Consider the following 22,348-nt stretch of genomic DNA (forward strand, 5'->3'; position numbering starts at 1 on the left):
AAGTTTCAGTGCTGGAAATTTCCAGTCAGACTGGGACTCTGCGCAGGACCACTTGAGCATTCTGATGGGCCTCAGTTTCTTTTTATAAGATTAAAAAAAAAAAATTAAATTGATACTGTTTATAAACTCCTCTCTCATTAACAGATTTGGAATCCATTAAATCTTGCTTGCACTGCCTCACATGCAGCAAGGCAATAAATTAGTGATGATGCAAATAACAGAAGTTCTGTGAGCACTGTAAATTAATTGTCTGTAGATTGTGTGTCATTATGATGGATTCCGCTCCATTATTATACCGAACTGTGCAGAGGCTGAGAAAAAGATCTTGGAAGGTCAAGGAGATGATTATTTTTGCTTTAATATAAATTTCATCCATTTTACATTAAAAGAATGAGGAGCTGGCTGGGGATTTAGGTTTTGCTCCGTCCTTCACTTTTCAAGTGTACAGCTGTTAATTTGTGAAGGTCTGACTGGCTTACATCTGTTCTCTTTCCTTTCAATAGCCTCCATTTTCTCTCGTGCCATTTCCCTTTCCCTGGCTGTGGCTGAAGAGGTTTTCTGGTTGTTGGTTTTTTTGTTGGTGATGGTTGGTTTGTTATTTGGGTGTTTGTTTTTTTTTTAATCTTTGCTGAGACTTGCTGGTCGTTCAGGTGAGGAATACCCCTGCTCCTTTTTGGAAGCATTGTCTTTGGTGAGAGAGAGGAAAGCAGCTTCCTGACCCCCAAAAAGAGTCTGTAGCTTCCGGGCATAAGTGGATCACTGTTCTTTAGTAGCAAACTGGAAAAAAAATGTTGGTTTTTTGTTTTTTGTTTTTTTACATATCTTCAGTTCCTGTTCTCTTTGGGATGAAGTTAAAAATACAGCTGCCCAGCTGAAACTAAAAATATCCTTGCACTACCTAGAGGAGGCCTATGAGAATGCTGGAGGGGGACCTTTCTGCAAGGTCATGTAGTGATAGGTCCAAGGGGTAACGGATTTAAACTAAAAGATGTGAAATTGAGGTTGAATGTTAGGAAGACATTCTTTATTCAGAGGGCAGTGAGGCCCTGGCACAGGTTGGATGAGGCCCTGTGTAGCCTGATGTGGTGGGGGGCAGCCAGCCCACAGCAGGGGTTGGGGATGGGTGGGGTTTAAGGTCTCCTCCAACCCAAACCATTCTGTGAGTCTCTATCTGTTATGTCTCAAACAGGAGTTTGACTCTTCTTCCCTCTGTGAGGTTGTAATAAAAAAATAGTAATGATTATCTCTTAGCTCATGAACATCTGTTTTCATCCACTAAAAGTAAGAAAAAATGTGGGTTTTTTTTATGTTTGATCATACACAGATCTTTTATTATTTCTGCTGAGCTGTGTAAAAGCCACAGAAACTACAACTACGACTGTGACAGATATCAGACCCTTGGTAGATTCTACCAAGAAGTAGTGCTGACTATTCTTCCCAAGCTCACTTCTTGATATGTGTCTCTGCTAGTAGGCCAGTAACATAGCTGTGAATTGAACTTGATCGTGTTTAAGTCCATGTAGCAGATTACATACAACTGCTAATAATTCTCTTATCTAGAAGGCGAGAGTTAACGTATGAGGCTCCTTGGCCTGCAGTTTTTCCTGTTGTGCTGGCTGTGATGTCCTAGCATTGTACTGTAGCTGTGAATTACTGTCTTCATCCTAGCTCTGATTTTTTGTCGTCGTTGTTTGTTTGTTTGTTTATAATGAATGTTTAGGTCCTTACATCAGTTGTTGTATTTAAGTACAAGATGTTTATTTTTATCCAAATGTAACACAGCTATATGGTGAAAGAACACCTTGGCAAATGTTTTTGATCATATATTCCATGATCAAGCAGATGCAAACCAGCCTGCCAATTAAACATACCATGTCTACATGTGTAAAGATGATGGTAGATTTTTTTTGCATAAGTAATAACTCTACGTCCGTAGTTTTGTTACAGCTCTGTAGTGCAAAACCTAGAATTATATTAATACAACTTAAAGGGGGTGATGCTATCTGTGGTATACAAATACTGAAATATTAACAACAATGGAATATGCAAATATAGCACATTAAATATTAAATACACTTCTAATGTTAATCATAAGTAGAACTCAAATGAGACTTTATTTTCATGATCTCTGCAAACTTTAAATTCTGTGCCTCCATGACTTAAGGAAACAAGAATTAACATACTCTTTTCTTTATACTTCCTGAAGATGAGACAGATTTAGATAAATTCTGTTTTTAGCATGTCACTAGTAATCTTGTGTTTATGTTTTAAACAACACTGGTTGTTTTTCAGAGTTTCAGAGTTCACAGTAAGGTTGTATAACACACTGCACTATTTAGTCTGTATGTGTATTAAGTGTGCTCTGTAGTCAAATTCAGAGGGTGGGTTTGCAAATGCGTTTCATGGCTTCAGAAGCAGTCAGTGTTAGAGAGTGAAATGGGAGGTGCCCCTGCCTGTAGCAGGGGGTTAGAACTTGATTATCTTAAAGGTCATAGAATGATAGAATCACAAGGTTGGAAAAGACCTACAAGATCATCCAGTCCAACCGTCACCTCATCACCATTGCCACCACAAGCACTAAACCATATCATGCAGCACGTCATCCAGATGCCTCTTGAACACTGCCAGGGACGGCGACTCCACCACCTCTCTGGGCAGCCATTCCAGTGCCTGACCACTCTCTGAGAGAAATAGTTCTTCCTTATGTCTAATCTAAACCTCCTCTGATACAACTTGCGGCCATTACCCCTTTTCCTGCTCGTTGCCTGGGAGAAGAGGCCAAACCCCTCTTCACCACAACCTCCCTTCAGGAAGTTGTAGAGAGCAATGAGGTCTCCCCTGAGCCTCCTCTTCTCCAGACTGAACAATCCCAGCTCCCTCAGCCGCTCCTCATAAGACTTGTGCTCCAGACCCCTCTCCAGTTTCATTACCCTTCTCTGGACACGCTCCAGGACCTCAGCATCTTTCCTGTAGTGAGGAGCCCAAAACTGAACACAGTACTCGAGGTGCGGCCTCACCAGTGCTGAGTACAGGGGGACGATCACCTCCCTGCTCCTGCTGGCCACACTATTTCTAATGCAGGCCAGGATGCCGTTGGCCCTCTTGGCCACCTGGGCACACTGTCGGCTCATGTTCAGCCAAGCATCAACCAACACCCCCAGGTCCTTCTCTTCTTCACACTCATCCAGCCACTCATCCCCAAGCCTGTAATGCTGGATGGGGTTGTTGTGCCCAAAGTGCAGGACCCGACACTTGGCCTTGTTGAACCTCATCCCATTCACCTCAGCCCAGCGGTCCAGCCTGTCTAAATCCCTCTGAAGGGCCTCCCTACCCTCAGGCAGATCGACACCACCTCCCAGCTTGGTGTCATCTGCAAACTTACTAGGTCCCTTCCAACCCAAACCATTCTCTGATTCTATGATTCTGTGAACTCCTTGGGATATGGCTGAGTTGTGTGTGTAGACCACTCTGTTGAGTGCAACTCCATAAGTAAGCAGACTTACTCCTACGAAATCTGTGACTAAATAGTTTGAAGCACATACGAACAGAAAAAAATGCACAAGTGGCTGAGTGTGATGCACATGGCACCATTGTGGAGCACTGGGGTTGGGAACAGTGCTTCAGGCTGAGCTTGGCTGCATTAAGTATTGTTAGGCAAATATGGTGCTCTGGCTAAAATTCCTGAAATAATCTACTTTTTCTCCTTTTTCCTCCACCTTCATCAAACAGAAAGAGAATTTGACCCAAATAAACACTGTGGAGTACTGGATCCTGAAACAAAGAAACCTTGCACAAGATCGCTCACCTGCAAGGTATTTTTCTTAGAAGATAAAATATCAGATGCTTTGTTATAGTTTAAATCCTACCACAGTAGTTTGAGAGGTCATACCTGCTCCTGTCTTACAGACAATGGGTATGGTATTCAGACGCTGTCTTCAGGTAATTCTTTTGAGTAATTCTGTTTCTTTGAATCAGAGCCATCTGCATTATTCTGCTGATATTTCTAGAGAGATGTTTTTTTCTTGTCATTTTGTTATGCAGAAAGCATTAATGTTTCACGTAGAAGCACAGAAGTTATTTTTAGTGCTCCCTTTTCAACTCATATGTGCAAAAATGCTAAAGTATAGTCACTTGTAAAAAATACATGATTTTCATGTAAGAAATTATTTGGAGGCTGCTCTTCTGATAATGATGGGTCTTGTTAAAAAGTAGCACCAACGTAAGATGTTTATAATGACCATTTGTATGTGTAGCTGGTGCCTCATGGTAGAGGTGATAGGTTACATTTGCTTAAAATGTATTCACATTTTTCAATCCACTGAAATCAGTTTTTCTTTGTAAGTTAAGAGCCGCAATGGCGTTACTTCTTAATATTTTAAAGTTATTGGAATTACACTTTCTGTCTTGGAAAAGGTAAGTCAATGGATTCTGTTATGAAAATTCTTGCAAAAGTAATTTCTTAAGAAATGATTTCATAAATTATCAAATATAATATGGAGTAGCAGTTTTATTTCCATAACTGTGGCTGAAGTTGCTTGAAGTAGATTTTTATCTTTTAGAGTTGTGGTGTATCGGAAGTATAGAGGACTCATAAACAATGTCATGCACACACAAATGCTTTTTAACCACCCTATTTTTAGACTCATTCACTTAATCATCGACGAGCAGTTCCAGGCCGTAAAAAACAGTTTGACATCCTTCTAGCTGAACACAAAGCTCGATCCAGGGAAAAAGAAGTCGCAAAAGACAAAGAGCATCCACCATCGGCAAGGGAAAGCTATCAGAGCCAGCCCACACCAGCACAAGACTCTCTGTCAGGATCTTCAGTGAACTCTGGACAAGAATCTAAAGTAACATCTCCTGCAAAATCTAGACCACCAAATTCTGTACTTCCAAGGTAAGCAGTTCTCCAGCATGAAGTGTTGCATTCTGGAATTGCTGTAAGAAAGTGCTAGTTCTTTATACAGCTTATTTTATAAACATTTAGTGTTTGGGCTATTGCATGATAAAACATACCTTCATATGAGGATTTCTCTTAGCAGTATAAAGTAGAATATTCTTACATTAATGTAAACCCATCCATGGTAGTCTGTGATCTGGTTGGGACTGGGGTAAGGAGTGGTATCTGTCCTCTGCTCTGAAGCTCAGACTAACAGCATTTTTTGGCTAAGATGGGTGGTAGTAATGAGGAAGGTTATAACTGAGTCATTGTGACACATTTGGAAGTGAAAGTTGCTTATATGAATTGAGATACTGCTGGCAAAATTCTGTACAGTTGTATAGGAATGTTTTATGCAGAAATGTCACCAACTACATCAGTGGAATGGCTTAAAGAAAGGTGTGCTTCCATGTAGATGACAGTGTAAGTAGCTTAAACCCATCCGTCTGAGTCCACCCATGGTGTGTCTTTCACCGCTGTGGCAGTTTTTCTTGGAAAGGACAAAATCAGAAAGACAACATAAACTTCCAAAAACGTACCTTTAGAAGAGCCACTATGAAGTATTGTAGCTACTGAATTCTACTCTACCCTCTGGGAAACTTCCCATTTGTTTTGTATGGCTTTTTGCTTTTGGAGAGGGTTTTTAGGTACTCCTGTTTTTTTCTGGAGTGGATAGAGTTAGGCTGGTTGGTTTTGTTCATGTTGACATTGTTTCATATGTCATGTCTTTGCAGCAGTCTTGGTCAGAATTAGGTACTCATGTTTGGTCATCTGTATGAAGTCCCTCTGTCAGAGTCTTATCTCCAGTTCTACAGACAGCTATTTCCATTTTTTACTGTGCGTTCATCAAGTCACAGTGAAATGCTATTCACTCAGTGGCAGAGGTGAATCTCACAGGGCTGTGGATGAATGAAAGAATAGGAAAGTTGATGAGAATTACGTCTAATTTCTATTAGAAGGCTGACCTTACACAGTGCTTACGTGCAGAGGAGTGTAGAGGGACAGGCAGGCGTTAGTTTTAATAGGTGTTACAGTCAAAAAATCAAAACTGAAATGTGGTTCAGTGGCAGCAGAAGAAATTGCAAAGAAAAGATAGTCGTATGCAAGGAGAAGGATTTTAGCAGTCATATGTCATGTTGGTACGATTTATACTTCTGTTTCTCCTGCAGTGTCTCTGTTCTGTCATCTTTCCTGTTTTTACAAGCGGCCGTGCCAGAGGAAAGCCTTGCTCCCTGCTGTGAGTCAGCATACTGCCTACAGCTCTGCTGGCAGAGGTTATGTGGCTGCTGCCTGCTCCCCCAAGCAATGTTTGCTGGTTGCCCTGAAAGTGACTTGGCCTGACCGGGCCACCTGTTCCTCAAGGCTGAGGAGCACTCACACAATCTATCCCATGCACCAGCCAGCAGCTGCAGCAGTGATTTTCAGCTGGTGGACGTTTTTTAACAATCCCAGCTCAGTTCAGGAGAGGGCACTATCCACAGTTTTAGTGGCTGATAGCCCAAATTCACTGGATGAGGAAGGCTAGTTTTGGAGAGCTTGTTTTTCATTTTCTGGTTTTGCTCAGCACAGGTATTTTGTCCAGCCATCCCTACGTTCTGCAGAGTCCTCCCAGTGACTGCACATACTGAACTGCCTGTGGAGGGAGTAAACTAAAGACTCTTGTTGTATTTAGTATGCACGTTTCAGTAAGAAATAAATGTGATAACTGGACACTTGGGATTAACGAAGTAGTGGAGTAATGGTGCTTCGTGGGAAGATTTTACACATCTAGTTTTGTTTGCACATGTAATATATTTTGCATCTGTCGAGATCTTAAACTGAACTTTTTGGTGGATTTAACATTTCAGGCAATACAAAGATACTTCTGTTAATGTCAACTTGGTGATAACTGTTATATTCTTGCAAGACCAAATGTCAGCTGTTCTTTATCCTTTACTGTCCTTCTTTCCATGATCGTTTCTGGCATAATTTACTTCAAGGCTTGACTCGGGCAGGTACCTTTGCAGGGCTGTTGAATGCTGGTAATTTAAATGTATCTTCTCTTTCTAGACCATCATCTGCCAATAGCATAAACAGCAACAGTTCTTCAAACCACAGTGGGTACGTACCAGAACTGCCACTGCCTTCCATGGGAGGAGATTTAACTAGTAGATTGTCCAGTGATGAAGGAGAAGTGGATGGAGCTGAAGAATCTGAGAAATTAGACTGTCATTTTTCTGGACACCATCCCAGACCTCTTGGGGTATGTCTCTCTCGCTGGCATGCCTTGCTGTTACTCTTAAGAAATTAAAGAGGGGAGGAAAGAAACGTGCTTTGGTAAAAATGTAAGGAATGGGAAACTATTCTGAGTCTGTATTACATTTGGCAGAAAACTATGGTTTGAATGGGAGCAGGTAGGAGGAGAAGACTGGTCATTGCATATGATAGTTAAACATTGCCGGGGCGTGGGATGGGATAAGGAATAGAAAGTAAAGTTCTCCTTTTAGTTTTCTTCTCAGTAGTCTGAGAAGTGTAGTTCTGCTAAACTGTACAGTTGCAGTGTTTTAAATGTGACGTGAACAGACAATTTGTTGTCATACATTGTTCTTATGAAACTACCTTGCAATTGGTTATAGCTGTAAAAATCATATGGCAGTGAAGAGCTATTATGGTACTCGTTGATCTTTGTAGCATGCTATGAAGCAGTAATTAAATATCATTTATGTGAGTGTATGTGGACATAGGAGCTATTGCTTCATTCATCTAAAAATGGAAAGTAGAGCACAGCATAGCCCATCTGCTCTGGCAGTGGCTTGAGAATGTGTTTCTCTGGCAGCTGTTTTTGTCTTTCTCCCATGCTGCTAGCAAACTTTACTGTAAATCAGAGAACCTTGTGTCACTGAATTTGCAGTATGAATTTGTTTACGCTGTACAAACAATGGGAAGAAACAATGGGAGAACTCGCCAACACCTGAGCAGCTCTTTCTCACAGAGATCAAGCCAAGGAGTAAAATCAGTGAAGACTTCATTTATGTGTTTTCCTTACGCAGAATAAAGTGTGATAACTGTGACATTGTCCGTATTCCTTAGAGAAAAGGAGAAATTTTGTCAGACCGCAGTGTTATTAGCCAGAACTGCTTCTTTAATAGTAGCTTGGCATTTGTATTCCTTCCCTGTGACACATAGGTAGGTACCTGACAGTAAACTGAATTGTTAGCAGAGTACAAAGTATACTTTAGGCAGAAATGTCACGTGTGTATTTCATACATCATGAAAAAAGTATTTATGCTGCAATAGAGAGAAATATCCCTTTAGAGCTATTTTGCTATACAAATTGCAAAGATGTTGCAGGATCGATAAATGGTCATTCTTTTATAGCATAGAAACTTTTTTAATAACATTGAACAATCTTTTCTTTCAGTTCTGTTCGTATGGTAGTCGCTTAATGGGAAGAGGGTACTATGTCTTTGACAGAAGATGGGACCATTTTCGATTCGCACTAAACTCCATGGTAGAAAAACACTTGAATTCACAGATGTGGAAGTAAGTGGGAGTTTTACACGTGGGCATAGCTCAACATCTTTAATTCTGTATAACTACTAAATGAAACGCTCCATGGGATTTGTTTTTGACATTACCTTTGTGTTAAGTCATGCCTGTAATACAAATACAAGATTTCTTTTCCACTGAGGAATATGCAGCACAAGAGTGCAATCACCTATTCTGATGTGTGGTTCTGCCAGATTTAGAACTTTTCTGTAGTCCCTCCAGTCTTGGGATGGGAGAATAATTCAGTAGCTCTGCTAACATTTAAGTGCATGAGAGCTTGGTGTTCTCTGGTCTTGGAGGTATGTCTTGATATCATGCAGTTTTATAACACAGGTTGGATTTGGCCTGGACTTTTATATCTGTGTCACACAGCCTTATCACCATTCAGACTTTTCTCAGTGAAACTTGTGTTGTGTGGTAAGAAATTCAGTATATACATAGGTCGCTCTTAAAGTAATGCCTCCTGTTTATTTCCATGGAAACTACAACATAACAAAAGCACAGGAACACCATTTGGTAGAGCAAATTCTCAGCTTAAGGCACTGTTTTTCACAGTCACCACCATTTGCCAAATTGCGTGGATGAGCTGATAGAGACCCTCTTCATTTCACGGTATGACAGCTGTGCACCAACCATCTGAAATGGGGCTTGTCTTTCACATCACTGTTGCCACTGCCGAAACACACCACTCAATGCCTCACTGTGCTCATATCTGGTTGGTCTCCATCGGCATTCAACAAGTGTCAGTGAATGTCAATGGGTGCCATTTTTTCCATGTGACACACCTTTGCTTCATCCACACTTCCATGTCAGACCCCATTCTGTCAGACTGCCTCTCTGCTGCCTGGCAACAAAATGTAATGGGATATTGGTGGGAAGGTTCAGCCTCTACTGCCATACCACCAACATCTGCCTCTGACGTCATGGGCCAGCATAATAAAATAGAAGGCGTTACTTTCAGAGCAATCCTCATATTTGCTAATGTGTAAATTTTTAGTCCACAGTGCCTTCAAGACTCACCAGCATTAGAGGTCTTAATTTTCTGTTTTTGACTCCGCATTGAAGCACCTCTGTGTGATGTATGCAGGTTGCAATCACTGTATGCTTAGGTTACATAGAAACATGAAAACAGACTGCACTACACAAAGTTTTTTTTTTTATATATATATTTTGAAAAGGCTCGTGGGATCTGCAGATGTGATTTTTTTTTTTTTTAATTCTGCAATGGAACATGCATTCTTCTTTCAGTGCAATTGCTCTAAAGTGCAGTGTTTCATGTCGTCGCTGTTTATTATCAGGACTGTATTATATTCATTGGATGCCAGCCATTACATAAACAAGGTCTGATTTTTATTTATATAAATTATTGAAGTATTGAACCATGGCTTGTCTGACTGACCTGGTAACTGGGTGATAACAGTGCTGCTGTACTTGGAGACATCATTTGGAAATGGGTGGATTTGCCATAGAAGGGCCACTTGCATCTGCTTAGAGACAGATCGCACTTGGTCCAGAACGGGTTCCTTTCTTCTACTTAGCAATTTTGGCTGTTAACCACTGTCTGCCACCTCCTACAAATAAAACTAATTTTGTTTCTATAAATAGGAGAAGTAAAACTTGTTATCTGTTGGCTTTGTATGTCAAGCGAAAAGACATTCAGGCATCTGAGGAAGTGACACCAAGTATCATTCCTTTCATGAAAAGCTCAAATAACTTCTGCAGTAGTTGTGTGATACAAGAAATAAACAGGTCTTGTCCTGCTCCCACTAAATCCAATTGTAAATGTTTTCCCAAATTCTAGCTGTTAATGCAGCCTCTAATATTTGAATGGATTCCGTCCATACTTAGTTGTCTGTGTAACACAGGAACCTGACCACTTAATCCTTTTTGTATCCCACTGTTGTCCTCCGTCCTTTGGACTGATCCTTTCCTGTCTTCCCCAAGCAGAGCTGTGCATAAAGCTGTTATGTTGTAGTGGAGCTAGTCCAGCCCTAGCTGTGGCTCATCCAGCTGAGCCAAATGGTAAAAGGGACGCAAGGCCATATTTTGAGAACAATAACAACATCTACAGAGTGCTTTTTACCCCTAGTTCTCAGTGTATTTTACAAAGGTGGGTAAGAGTTATTGGCTTTTCTTTAATAGTAGACTGAGGAACGGGCCTGATAATTGCTTTGTTCGTAGCCCCATAGGAAGTCACAGGCAGTAGGACTTTGCTTATTTCTGAGAGCACAGTCTGTGTGCAAACCCTTACTCATTTCTGTCATGAGCAGGGCTTTGTCTGAGAGTCTGTACAGGAAGAATACCAGGAGAGAAGCCAGTTAATTAGGATTTGATTTATGGTAAAACAGCAGAGGATTAATTTTGTCATAAACCATACCCTGTGCTGTTTTATTGTACTTAGCTGAGGGCAGGCGTGAGTCTTTACAAACTGAAGAGATGTCAGTACTGGGGATTAACAAGGGCAGAATTATGGTGCTCTGTGGGTTCTTAACAAAGAGGAATAGGATTAATAGTCCAAATAATGAGAAAAACTCACACGATAATTTTCCAAGAGACATTATGGAAGACTGTTAACATTGGACTGGATAACGTAATAGATGATGTGCTGTTGGTGGTAGAATAGAAAGGAACTTAAGTGCATTCTACTGATTTCACAGGTAATATCATTAAATTTTATTCTCAGTATTCAGCTAGTCATACAGTTTATCAAGTGTTGTTTCAGGTTCTGTCAGTCTTTCAGTATCAATGAAATGAATGACTTTAACTAGTTAATCCTGTCCACATGAGCTCTTGGGAATGGTACTGCATTGAGGCAAGGATGAGCCATTGACCCGTTACCTCCTTTTCCTCTTTAAGCTCGGTGATAAGTAATTCACAGTCCCCAAAACTGACTCATTTACTGCCCTCACAGGTCTGACCTGCGCTCAGGCTAATTCTGAAACTGTTCTACAGCTTGAACTTTTAGTCAAAACTCATGCAGTGAACGAAGCATATTGTTTAGTATGTTTGTAGACTCCACCGTCAGACATTTCAGACCCCTTGCCCTTGCTCTGCCCTTCCTTTTTTTTTTTTTTTTTTTTTTTGTAAAGTAGAATAAAAAAATGAGATAAAATTTGTAAGAAGGTGGTTAATTGTAACACCATATATGTAATTGCTACGTGGGACATGCATGCAGAAGCTCAGCTCTGGTTTAATAGTGGAACTGCACAGTTCAGTGGTGATGTTCCATGCACAAAACATTGCACTGCATAGATCTTCACCTAAACTTCTTGTGTTACATCTCCAGTGCCTTCATGGAAAGAGTGTCCCTCATCTGAACATTAGGAAAACACAATTTGCTGTTTTCCTGAATTCTTAGAACATCAAAACACACGAGCTTTGTGACAGGCTTTTGAAGTTTATAAAGAAAAAAGTCAGGAGTGAAAGTAAGCTGCTATTGAATGTGCAACTTGTTTAAAGTTGTGCATATTAAAATATGTCTGGTTGGCGGAATAGGAAGCAAAACTACAATGAATCAGATCTGCCTTTTCTTTTTTTAATAAGTGGCCTTTTCCAGGAATCTTCTCTTATCAGTGTTGATCACATGGAAGTTTTTAATGCATCTAAATCTCTTTTATTCTTTCCCGTGTAGGAAAATCCCTCCTGCAGCAGACAGCCCAATGCCTTCTCCAGCAGCACACGTCTCCACTCCCTTTCCAGCGTCCGTCTTACAACCTTTCAGCAACCCCAGTGCAGTATATATTCCGTCAACACCTATCAGCTCAAGAATCACTTCTTCTTACATAATGACATCAGCCATGTTATCAAATGCAGCCTTTGTGACGACATCGGATACAAATTCCATTATGTCACACACTACAGCTTTTCCTCATGTGGCTGCAAGCCTAAGCATCATGGACTCGACCTTCAAGGCACCATCAGCTGTGTCACCAGTGCCAGCAGTCATCCCTTCCCCATCCCACAAGCCATCCAAAACAAAAACCAGCAAATCCTCAAAAGTAAAAGACTTGTCATCTCGTAGCGACGAGTCTTCAAGTAACAAAAAGAAAAAGCCGCAGTCATCATCATCCTCGTTATCTTTGCAGACATCTTCCTCGTCTTCATTTTCAGGGTCCCACAAAAAGAACTGTGTCCTGAACACCAGTTCGACTTTGAACTCCTATCAGGCCACATCTTCCTATAACAGTATGTCTGTGCACAATACAAACAATGGAACAAGCCCACTCAGTGCCAAATTGGAGCCCTCAGGACGGACTTCATTATCAAGTAGTTCAACAGACTCAGTGAAACACATGAGCATGGTAGTAAGCAGTATTGACTCTTCTAATCTGTCTGTACCTTCTCTTGTGCACCATTCAGGGGACCACTCCCTGGGAGCACATAATGCAGTGTCTTCTCTACCCCTTTCTTTCGACAAATCAGAAGGAAAAAAACGTAAAAACTCTAGTTCTAGTAGCAAAGCCTGTAAAATCACTAAAATGCCTGGTATGAATAGTGTTCATAGAAAGAGCACTGCCAACCTTATTTCTGCGGTGCCAGACCCAACAAGCAGCTCCATCTCTCGGCAGGTAAGGGACCCTTCCGGTTATTTTTTTGCAGGTCATGTTTGACTTACTCAAAGTAGTTCATGCATTATGAACAAGAAAATGCAGTGTTTGCTTTGGGTTGTTTTTCATCAAACAGCTGATTTTCTGTGTTCATACAGAAATGTATTTGTATTTATTTTGTACAAATCATAGGGACATGCCAAGGGGGGCAGAGGAGGGAGGAAAGGGGTTTTTTACTCTCCTGAAATATTTTAATGAGAATTTTTATTCAATTAATAAAATAGTCATTTGTAAATTTGAAAGTGAAACTAAATGTCAAGAACGGATCAGTAATTTTTAGAAATCAATTTCCAATCTTAATTCTCATCTCTCTGAAATAAATTGTATGTCATTAAAGCTGGGAGATAAGAGTCAGCATTTCTTTTTTTCCCATATTTGTTGCTGATTCGTTGTTTAATGTTAATGTAAAACCTCATTCCATTTATGCAGAGTGCTTACGTTTTGCCTTTTCCTGTGGGGGAGGCCTGGGACACGTGACTTCAGATGCTGTTTCCTGTTTGAAACCAGGAGAATCAAGAAATTAAGATCTTAACCAGATCACCTTTAATTGGCACTTGCTTATCTTTTAGTGTGAACACCTTCAGAATATCGAAGTTGCTGCAGCAGATAAGGTTTCTTCCTCATCACTAGCAGTAGAACTTTGGCTTTTCTTTCAGTGATTCTGTGTATGGACAACAGTACATGTCAAATTTTGCTGAAAAAGCTGCCAGTGCTATCTTTAGTATGATCTTCTGGTTAATTCTGCCACTGTGTCCAGTGCAATGCTGTGCACAGAAAACAAAGCTTGCACTGGCCTCTGGGTGTCAGAAGCACAGAGAACAATGTCAGAAAATCCAGAGAAAGTAGCTTAGGACAGGTTGGTTTGTTTCTGAGCTATTGTGAAACTCTTCTTTCGCAAGGATGTTGTGCATGAAGTGGAATTAAGAAATGGAGAGGGTAGTGTCCAGGGCAAGGGAGTCCATGGGTGACAGCAGGCAGCAGTGGGAGTGGAAGGAGGGAATGAAGAAGTGCTAAATGCGGTGTAGCAGGCAGAACGAAGGCCTCAGGATAGCTTAAGATGTCTGTTTTCTCCTTCCTGCTTCCAGTAGAGGTGCAGCTGAGATTATTGAAGTGGCATTTAAAAACAGACTACAGTATTGTCTTTCTGCTTAAATACTTTTATAAAGCCCTTTATCATTTTAAATGTGTCTTGCAATCAGAATTAATCTTTAAGTCACTGAAATCGTTGGAGAATGCTGTAAATTCATTGTTCAGTCACACATCTGATGTTTGAAATACGTGTGTGCCTAAAAGGTGGAACTTACCCTGAGATACAATATCTCAAATGGGAAGAAAAAGTAAGTACAGGCTGTTACTTTGGTGCAAATACTGGCAGGAGAAAATGGATTGCATCGTCTTTTCACATTGCGTAAAGTATCTGTAGCTGTTGTAGTCCGGAGAAGTCTTACAAATACGTGTGATGCATGTAGGCTTGTGCAATACATGTGTGTGGAAGGAGGTCTTATGTTCACATTCTGAGTCTCTTAGTGATTGAATGTGTGCCTGTGGGACATTCCTGTGCCAGTGTGGGGTATATTTCAGCAACTCACACTGTAATGGCAATAAAAAACCATCAAGGATCAGTCAGAGGCCTTTGTTAATATGTTGTTAATTCACGCTATAGTTTTCCCTTAAGGAAAATGTTAGATGTGTGTGATGATGAACAGTAGACATGTATGTGTACATATGCATATATGTATGTACATGTAGAAGTCATCCGTTGCTGCTCACGTAGCTGTCCTTGGAGCTGCACTGGCTGTCCAGTACAGCAGTGAGGTGAAGCTGACTGTTTCAGGTGTCTGGCTCACAGCTTTGTGTCAAGGATGCTGAATTCCTGCTGTTTGTTTGTGCCATAAACAAATGAAATTTGCACCCCCTTAAGTACGTGGGTCTTAGTATATTATGTCCCGTGTGGGAATACTGAAACTCTAGGATGTAGCACTTGCAATCAGCTTTAAGCTGTGTTGTTTTGGCCTGCCGTGCGCTAGAAGTGCAATTGCAGTAAAAATTCCACAAAAAATACGGCGTTACTTAAAATCTTGTTCCTGCTCCCTGGTGTAATAAGGAAAATTAAATTAAAGAAATACGAATGCAGGAAGAAGCTCAAGTGACTGCTGATAAGCCCTGGACTTTTTTTTCTAATTTGACTCAGGTCTCCTTGATCGGTAGTAACTGAAAATGCTAAGTGCTTAGCTTTGTAGTAGAGTTTATTTTTAAAAGAAAGAAGGGATGAGAGCTGTGGCCTCTGGTGTGTGCAGCACCGAGCCCCGGCACAGCTGGCGCCGTCTTTGCTCTCCTCACAGCGGCCTGCGGCAGCTCAGCCCTCACGCAGCCCTTCTGCTGAGCAGCGCAGCCCAGCAGCAGCCGGCAGCACTCAGCCCTTCATCGGGCAGCGCAGTGGGCAGCTCTGGGGAGGTGGGCTGTGTTCTCCATGTGATTCCAAGACCTCTGCAAGACTCTTTCTCAGTGAGTGTTTTTCTCATTGAAAGAATGGAGCACCTCTCCTGTGAGGAAAGGTTGAGGGAACTGGGCCTGTTCAGTTTGGAAAACAGAAGGCTCCCAGGAGACCTCATTGCGGCCTTCCAGTACTTGAAGGGAGCATATAAACAGGAGGGGCAGTGGCTGTTTACCAGGGTGGATAGTGACTGGACAAGGGGATGGTTTTAAACTGAGACAGGGGAGGTTTAGTGAGATATTAGGAGGAAGTTTTTCACACACAGGAACAGGTTGCCCAGGGTTGTGGATGCCCCATCCCTGGAGGCATTCAAGGCCAGGCTGGATGTGGCTCTAGGCAGCCTGGTCTGGTGGTTGGCAACCTGCACATAGCAGGGGGTTGAAACTGGATGAGCATTGTGGTCCTTTTCAACCCAGGCCATTCTCTGGTTCCATTCTATGTATTTGCTCTGTACTGGGCAAGGATTTTATGAATATTGTCATGGTGGATATAGGTCTGGAAGTTTGCCATAGTGTTCGGAACAGCTAGGAAAGATTCTACAGGGCTGTGTATCTGTTCAAGATTTGCGTATTCAAGAAAAGCTGAATGTGATGCATTGCTATCTAGAGAAGAAGAGCTGTGACATTCAGAACTGGCTGAGGGGGAGCTGGGTGGGCAGGCAGGGGCTGCCCCTTCAGTCTTTGTGCCATTGTTTGGAAGTGCTGTAGGAGTCAGCTGTATGCAAAAGCACTGCCCATTTCTTCTGGGTAGGGAGTGAACAGAGAAAACTCTACTGAGCAGTCATTGTGAGGTGGGGAAGGTGCGTACAGGGAGCTGTAGGCTGCTCTTCAGTCTATGTATGAAATGGGATATAACAAATGATGCTGCAGAAGGGAAGGAGAAAACTGATGTTGATGAAAACTCTGCTGGCCACTGCCTGAGTCCTGTCTATTCAGTGAGAAACTTGCAGCTGCATTTCTCACTGCGTTCAGATGATGGATCCTTGTTACCTCTTTGTCAGGTGATTAAAGTTGCCATTACTTCAAGTCCATCACTGATGTGGATAACTGCTCATATCTGTTCACTTGCCCATTGTGAGCAGGTGTCCCTGGTCACTTTTGGTTGGTCTCATAACCCCTTTGATTCAGTAGCTCTCTTCCCTCTTGTGCAGCAACAGAAATATCCACCATGTGTTTATGGGTTGCTACAAAAAGTTCTAAAACAAACTGCTCCTCCAGAGTGCTGTAATCTTTCAAGGATTTAAGTACACAGACGGAATTTTGCAGTATTTTATTTAAGCACTTCCAAAATGTATGTACACATACTAATAATGTGCACTTATTCCCAAATTCTGTGATCCAGTAATGTGGGACAGTCGCATGTTCAAACCTCTGAAGTTTGATTCTGCTGGTTAATATGTGCTTCTTTGAGCAATGCTAAACAAAGGCCACGTGGAAGAAGATGCAGTAAGGCAGGGCGTGCCGTGGTGCTCAGCCAGCTGCTCTAAAGCCATGCGCCCCAAGGAGAGGGCAGGGGCTGTGGGAGGAGGCTCACTGTGCTGTCATTTGCTGGCCTGCTGACAAAGCGAGTGTGATGAGCACACAAACCAGTGCTCCTGGCCACAGAGGTGGGATTTTGCAACCTGAATTCCACCAGAAACCATTTCTTAATGTTGTTTTCTAATCTCTGGTAGTATTGACGTGCCTTCAGAGTTTATGGCTCTAAGAGATAATTATGACTCTGAAGAAGTTTTGTTTTTTTTTGTAATAGCAAAATACCTGTGTTCCAAATGCAAATCAATTAGTGCCACTTTGCTCAGGAAAAGGAAAGCCATTACCAGCGTCCGCATTCAACTGACAAATATGTCTCTCAATGCTGCTCAATTAATGTCTTTCAGATTGGAAAAAATAGCAGTGTAGCTTTGTCACAATCCAGTCCTTCGAGTACATCAAACCCAGTACACAACAGACAAGTAAGTTGTTTTTTTAAAAGTGCACTTAAATAGTTTGTAAGTGGTGATTAAATATTTTCTGTTGCAAAGCCTTAAAATACGTTTTCTTTATAAATGCAATTATTTACAGAAGCTTTCTTTCAGTGAACTAATATTAGGTTTTTTTCCTCTCGCTTAGTGTTTTTCCAGCAATTTTTCCCTCTGAGATTTATGAATAAAAAGTTCTTTGCTTGTTTTCCACCACCTATAATACGCTTCACATTGGCTTATCCGATGCCCACTAGCTGTTGCTTTGGTGATAAAAAAGCAGCAGCAGCAGCAACGTGTCTCTGCAGGATCCAGCTAAGCTAGCGTGTGTTTTCCATCCCGCTTCCCCTGCTGGGTTGGATGGCACAACAGAGTCCCAGACTGGCACAGAAAGGACAGTGTTTAAAAAGAGACAGAAATGAAAATCAGCAAAGGGAAGGCAGAAACATGATGGGGAAGGCAGAGGACTTGACTGTTCACAGAAACTAATCTGAAAGTGTAGCCTGCATTCTTCTCAGACTTGAGAAATCCTTAGTGCTCCCACCAGGCCTGTTTTATCACACAGACTGCTGGTCAGGTAATTGTAGTAAATTCTGAAGGTCAGCTCTTTTGTGTTTGGCTCTCCAAATTGAGTCATCTATCAAGAATTATCAGGATCCTCGTTTTGGAAAAGGTTTCCACCTCAGCAAGATGTAACCACAGGTAAACAGAAAGGCCAGCTCATTTCTCTGTTTGACCAGTCAGCATTTTAGAATCCCATGTGCATTCTGAGTACACCACAGCGTAGTTGTTCCAGATGGTTATGCTGCTTAGTTTCTGCTCTGCAGGTGCAGCACAAGAAAAGTAATTATTGTGGTGGTGATAACCCACAGCAGTCTCACCACTAAAACATGTTCTGAGTCATGATGAACTGTCAAAAGGTAAAGCAGTTCCACCCCTTGCACCCTTGGTACTGAATGCAAAGGAGTGTACGTGTGACAGCACTGCACTGAAGGGAAGTAAGTGGAAGGTATCTTCACACCACAGCATTCGTAGGGACTGGCAAGCTGCTGTGTGAGACACTTTCATCCAGCTACCGGTGACAAACGTGGGATAAAGCTCAGCTGAAGTGTAGAGCTGGTTTTGTTTTAGCCCTGTGCTCCTGCATGAGTACAAAATGCACACTGCCCAGGCGCACGGTGCTGGGATCTGTTGCCTGGATCCCACAGGGAAAACCTTACTGGGCAACACATTAATTTTGTGGCAGCTATATACAAACAGAGGCTACCGGTAAGCTTTTCAGCTGCCAGTTTCCATGACTTTATCAAAAATAGAAGTGTTTGCTTGTTCTAAGCTCTGCAGACTGGTGTTAAAAATACATTTCTGGCAGCTTAGTAGCTGAGCATGGAGTTCAGAATACAAACACAAAGGAAAATGAAGATCTGTTAAGCTTTATGAAACGTATTGTTTCTGTTTGGGGTTTTTTTTCTGTGTTAACTCTGACACAGGATGTTAGTGCTTGGAGCCATGATTGCTTCCCACTGCCGTGTCGGAGCTGCTTTGCTGACAGCTTTGGTTCTCCAGTCTGGTGAAGGAATAGCCTCTAAATAAAATTCTAGTCTGAAGCTGAGCTGTACTACTTCTTTATAAAAAGTGTTATTAATTAGGTAACATAAGTGGATCTGCAAATGTATTCTTTGGCAGTCAGTGTACCGTTGGGGCCTGAGAGAGAGCCTGAGCTCTTTTGCTTTTAATATTAGTGCTGATGTAACCACGATAATCAGAGTCCAAGTGATGCAATGTCAGTAGGCAGAGAGAATGTCAGTTACTGCACGGAGTTTTACAGCTGGAAAAAAACAGGCATGTATTCCTGAGTGCAGACCTGGGAAGCAGGCAGAAGTGGCGTGGTGTTCTCAGTGCTGCTGTGTGGGACCGGTGGCACTCCATGCCTGCTGGGCCTGCTTGCTGTCTCCACTGTGTTAAGCTCAGTGAGTTCAGCTCACACGGGTTGTTCTCAATTTGTGTTTACTTTGAACTTTCTTGCATCTAGTTGAGAACTGAACAGGAGCTTGTGTACATAAAGGTGCGCCTGGTTTTCCAGCTGTTGTTGCTGTAATAGAAAGCACTACTTTTCCTTACAAAATCTTCATCATTTTTAGTAAATGTGAATGGAGTTATAGTTTTACAGTCAAATTCTTTGTGCCTGCAGATACTATATGTATGTTTAAGGCTTGTTTTGTCTGGATTTTGTCCTTCCAGGTCTGTAACTAATCAATGTTTTTTTTTTCATAGTGCTTTTAAGTAGATCATAGATCTCAGTATGCAGTGGTTTATAAGTACTGAGTACCTACCTGTTTCTATGAAGGGAAGGTGCCAGTGTGTGTGCTGGATGGGGCTTCCTAAGGCATGAAAATGTGCTGTGCAGAAAGAATGATTCTTCAAAGTTACTGTCTGATTGCTGCTCTTATTTCTACTGATACACTGAGTTAATGAACGTAAGATTCACTAAAGCTTTCTAAAATCAGATAGTCTCAAAAGCAAATGCCCAGTTTACTCAAAGCAGTTCTTAGAAGTCTGTAATGTAGTCAGTAAATAGGGGTGGACGTGAAATAAGTTCCTGGTCTGAGTTCTCTCGGATGCAGATGTTGTTAAAGCATTATGTACCGAAAGATGTTTTCTGAATCTGAACTTGGTTTCTCTTCTAGAAGACATCAAACCGGACTGGTAGAATAAGGACTCTTCCATAACACGGAACAGGAACCAGCCTATAATCTCTAGCTCTCAGCAGCCCTACTCCACAGGGTTTTTCTTTTCTATGACCTGCAGATGGATTTAACCTTTTATGAATTTGTGGTTTTAAAGAGAATCAAATTTACAGAAAACTGTAATGGTGATTTGTTCAGTTTTTCACTTTGTATTTGCCACTGATCTGTGCGTTCTGCTTGGTTATGTTTCATGCCTTTTCAAGCTGTTAGCGTTGCAATGCTCCCTTTGTTTCCTTACCAGAATACGGTGGACATTCCAAAAACAAAGCAAATCAAAAAGACCGCGATTTGAATTTGTTTAAAGGATCTCCAAATTGTTTCATAGAGTAAAAATTACAGTAATTCTGTATTTCAGCTTGTCCCGCGGATAAATATTGAGTGCATTTCTTCGTGACTCGCAAACAGCTGGGGCACTGCAGCCTTAGGGATTAACCCTGCCTGGTGCTCTCTACCTACAGCATTTAGTGATTTCAGTGGGAACTCTGAGTGTTCGGCATCTTCCGGGATCGATCGAAGCGCAGAGGATTTCTGCACCAAACTGTAATGGATGTTATCAAAGGTTCGACACACGAAATCCCCTGGGAGGAATTCTAGACCCTTAAGATAACAGAACTTGATAACCTCAGTAAACAGCTTGAGCGTGCGAGGACAGGCGTTGAGCAGATTGGCTTGCGTTAATAGAATTGCACTGACAGTGTTTCTTATAGGATTACTGAATAATTTTTTAATAAAATACAGATTTTATAATCAGGAAGCCAATGCTAGGTACTGGAACAATAGTACAGAGGAGTTGATTTTTATTTCTACAGTGTTAAAAGTGCACTTATATGCTGGTTTATTTACATCTTGGGGAAAGGCGAGAGACTGCAAATAGGGAGATTATTACTACTTTCTTTTTTAAAAAAAGAAGGCTTAAGGTAAATTTTAAGACTAAAAATGTTTAAGCAATTATAAGCAAGGCTAGACCCTTTGAAAAAAAAAGTTTAGAAATATTCTTAAAATAAATTTTTATAGTGTTAATTTTGTAATAATTTATGTTTTGCTATACTTCAGAGCTAACTGACCGTATAGTTTCAGAAACAGTATGAAACTTAGGAAAGTTGAAGCAATGTTTATATTTTTAAAATGTTCTTTGAATTATGTTTTTATTGTACATTTCTTCAGACTGAAAAATGTGTACATATCTTTGTTATTTTTGCACAATTTTTGTCTCGTTCAGTTTTAGGAGCAGTACTATGTTGATTTTCTTTTTTTTTAATTTATTTTGAGTTATAAAACCGCAGGAGTTTATCAGTCTCAGTAACAAATCATCCTCTGTAACCAACGAGCGGCTGTTTCTGGTTGTTGAGGGAAGAGAGCGGTGCTGAGGTGCAGAGGTGGCTTCTGAGGAGCAGCGCTCAGCAGGGGCGGAGGAGCGCCGTGCTGGTGCTCGGAAGCTTCAGCTCTTTCCACGCCTCTTGGGATTGGAAAGCTGCAGTATGGAGCCTGTCCTTTGAATGCTGCTGACTTGTTCCGTTTCATCCGGCTCACACCTGGCGACATTGGGGGAAGCGAAGCACCAAGTAAAATCCCACAGTCTTTCATTGTCAAGTAATCATTATTTAATTACGAGTATTGAAAATTTCAGCCTGAGAAGTGAAATGGAAGTAAACATTTGAATAAAATGGATATAAACTGGACCAGCCTATAATGCATTATTAGTGTAGCATTCACTCAGTAGTTCTTTTTGTTACCCTTTGCCTGAAAATCTCGTGGTTTGTTTCCAGCAATAGAGGCTCAGAAGCTTTGGTTGTTGACATACGCAATGCATAGGCCCGTCAGCCATAAAAAGCGACTTGGATAACTTGTATGCCTTCTTTTGTATCGATGTAACAATTGTAAATAGTGCTGATCGACCTTTGTAGAGAATAGTTTATACAGCATATTCTATTATTGCTGATTCTCAGTGAACTATTGTTTTAAAAAAAAGAAGAAAAAAAGAAATTTTTCTATTTACACCTTATATTTTGTTATGCTGTTGACCCATGGCACTTTAACAAAACTCTGTGGGTTTTGCATAGCTGGTCAGTCATGGGGTAT

General features: G+C 41.3%; 1 protein-coding gene across 2 annotated transcripts in view; it reads left to right on the plus strand.

Moving 5' to 3' along the window:
- Positions 1-20,251, plus strand: part of ATXN7L1 (ataxin 7 like 1) — a gene marked incomplete at its 3' end in the record, with an annotated part of 108,735 nt that extends 88,484 nt beyond the window's left edge. For both annotated transcript variants that reach the window (XM_079544249.1, XM_079544250.1), the window contains 7 exons: positions 3,730-3,812; positions 4,641-4,897; positions 6,989-7,181; positions 8,340-8,461; positions 12,099-13,035; positions 17,445-17,519; positions 20,210-20,251. In XM_079544249.1, the coding sequence (XP_079400375.1) occupies positions 3,730-3,812; positions 4,641-4,897; positions 6,989-7,181; positions 8,340-8,461; positions 12,099-13,035; positions 17,445-17,519; positions 20,210-20,251 (1,709 nt within the window). The remainder of the gene's footprint in view (positions 1-3,729; positions 3,813-4,640; positions 4,898-6,988; positions 7,182-8,339; positions 8,462-12,098; positions 13,036-17,444; positions 17,520-20,209) is intronic.
- Positions 20,252-22,348: the final 2,097 nt, after the last annotated feature.

The sequence above is a fragment of the Tetrao urogallus genome, assembly GCF_951394365.1.
Source record: "Tetrao urogallus genome assembly, chromosome: 1".
NCBI classification, from domain to species: Eukaryota; Metazoa; Chordata; class Aves; order Galliformes; family Phasianidae; genus Tetrao; species Tetrao urogallus.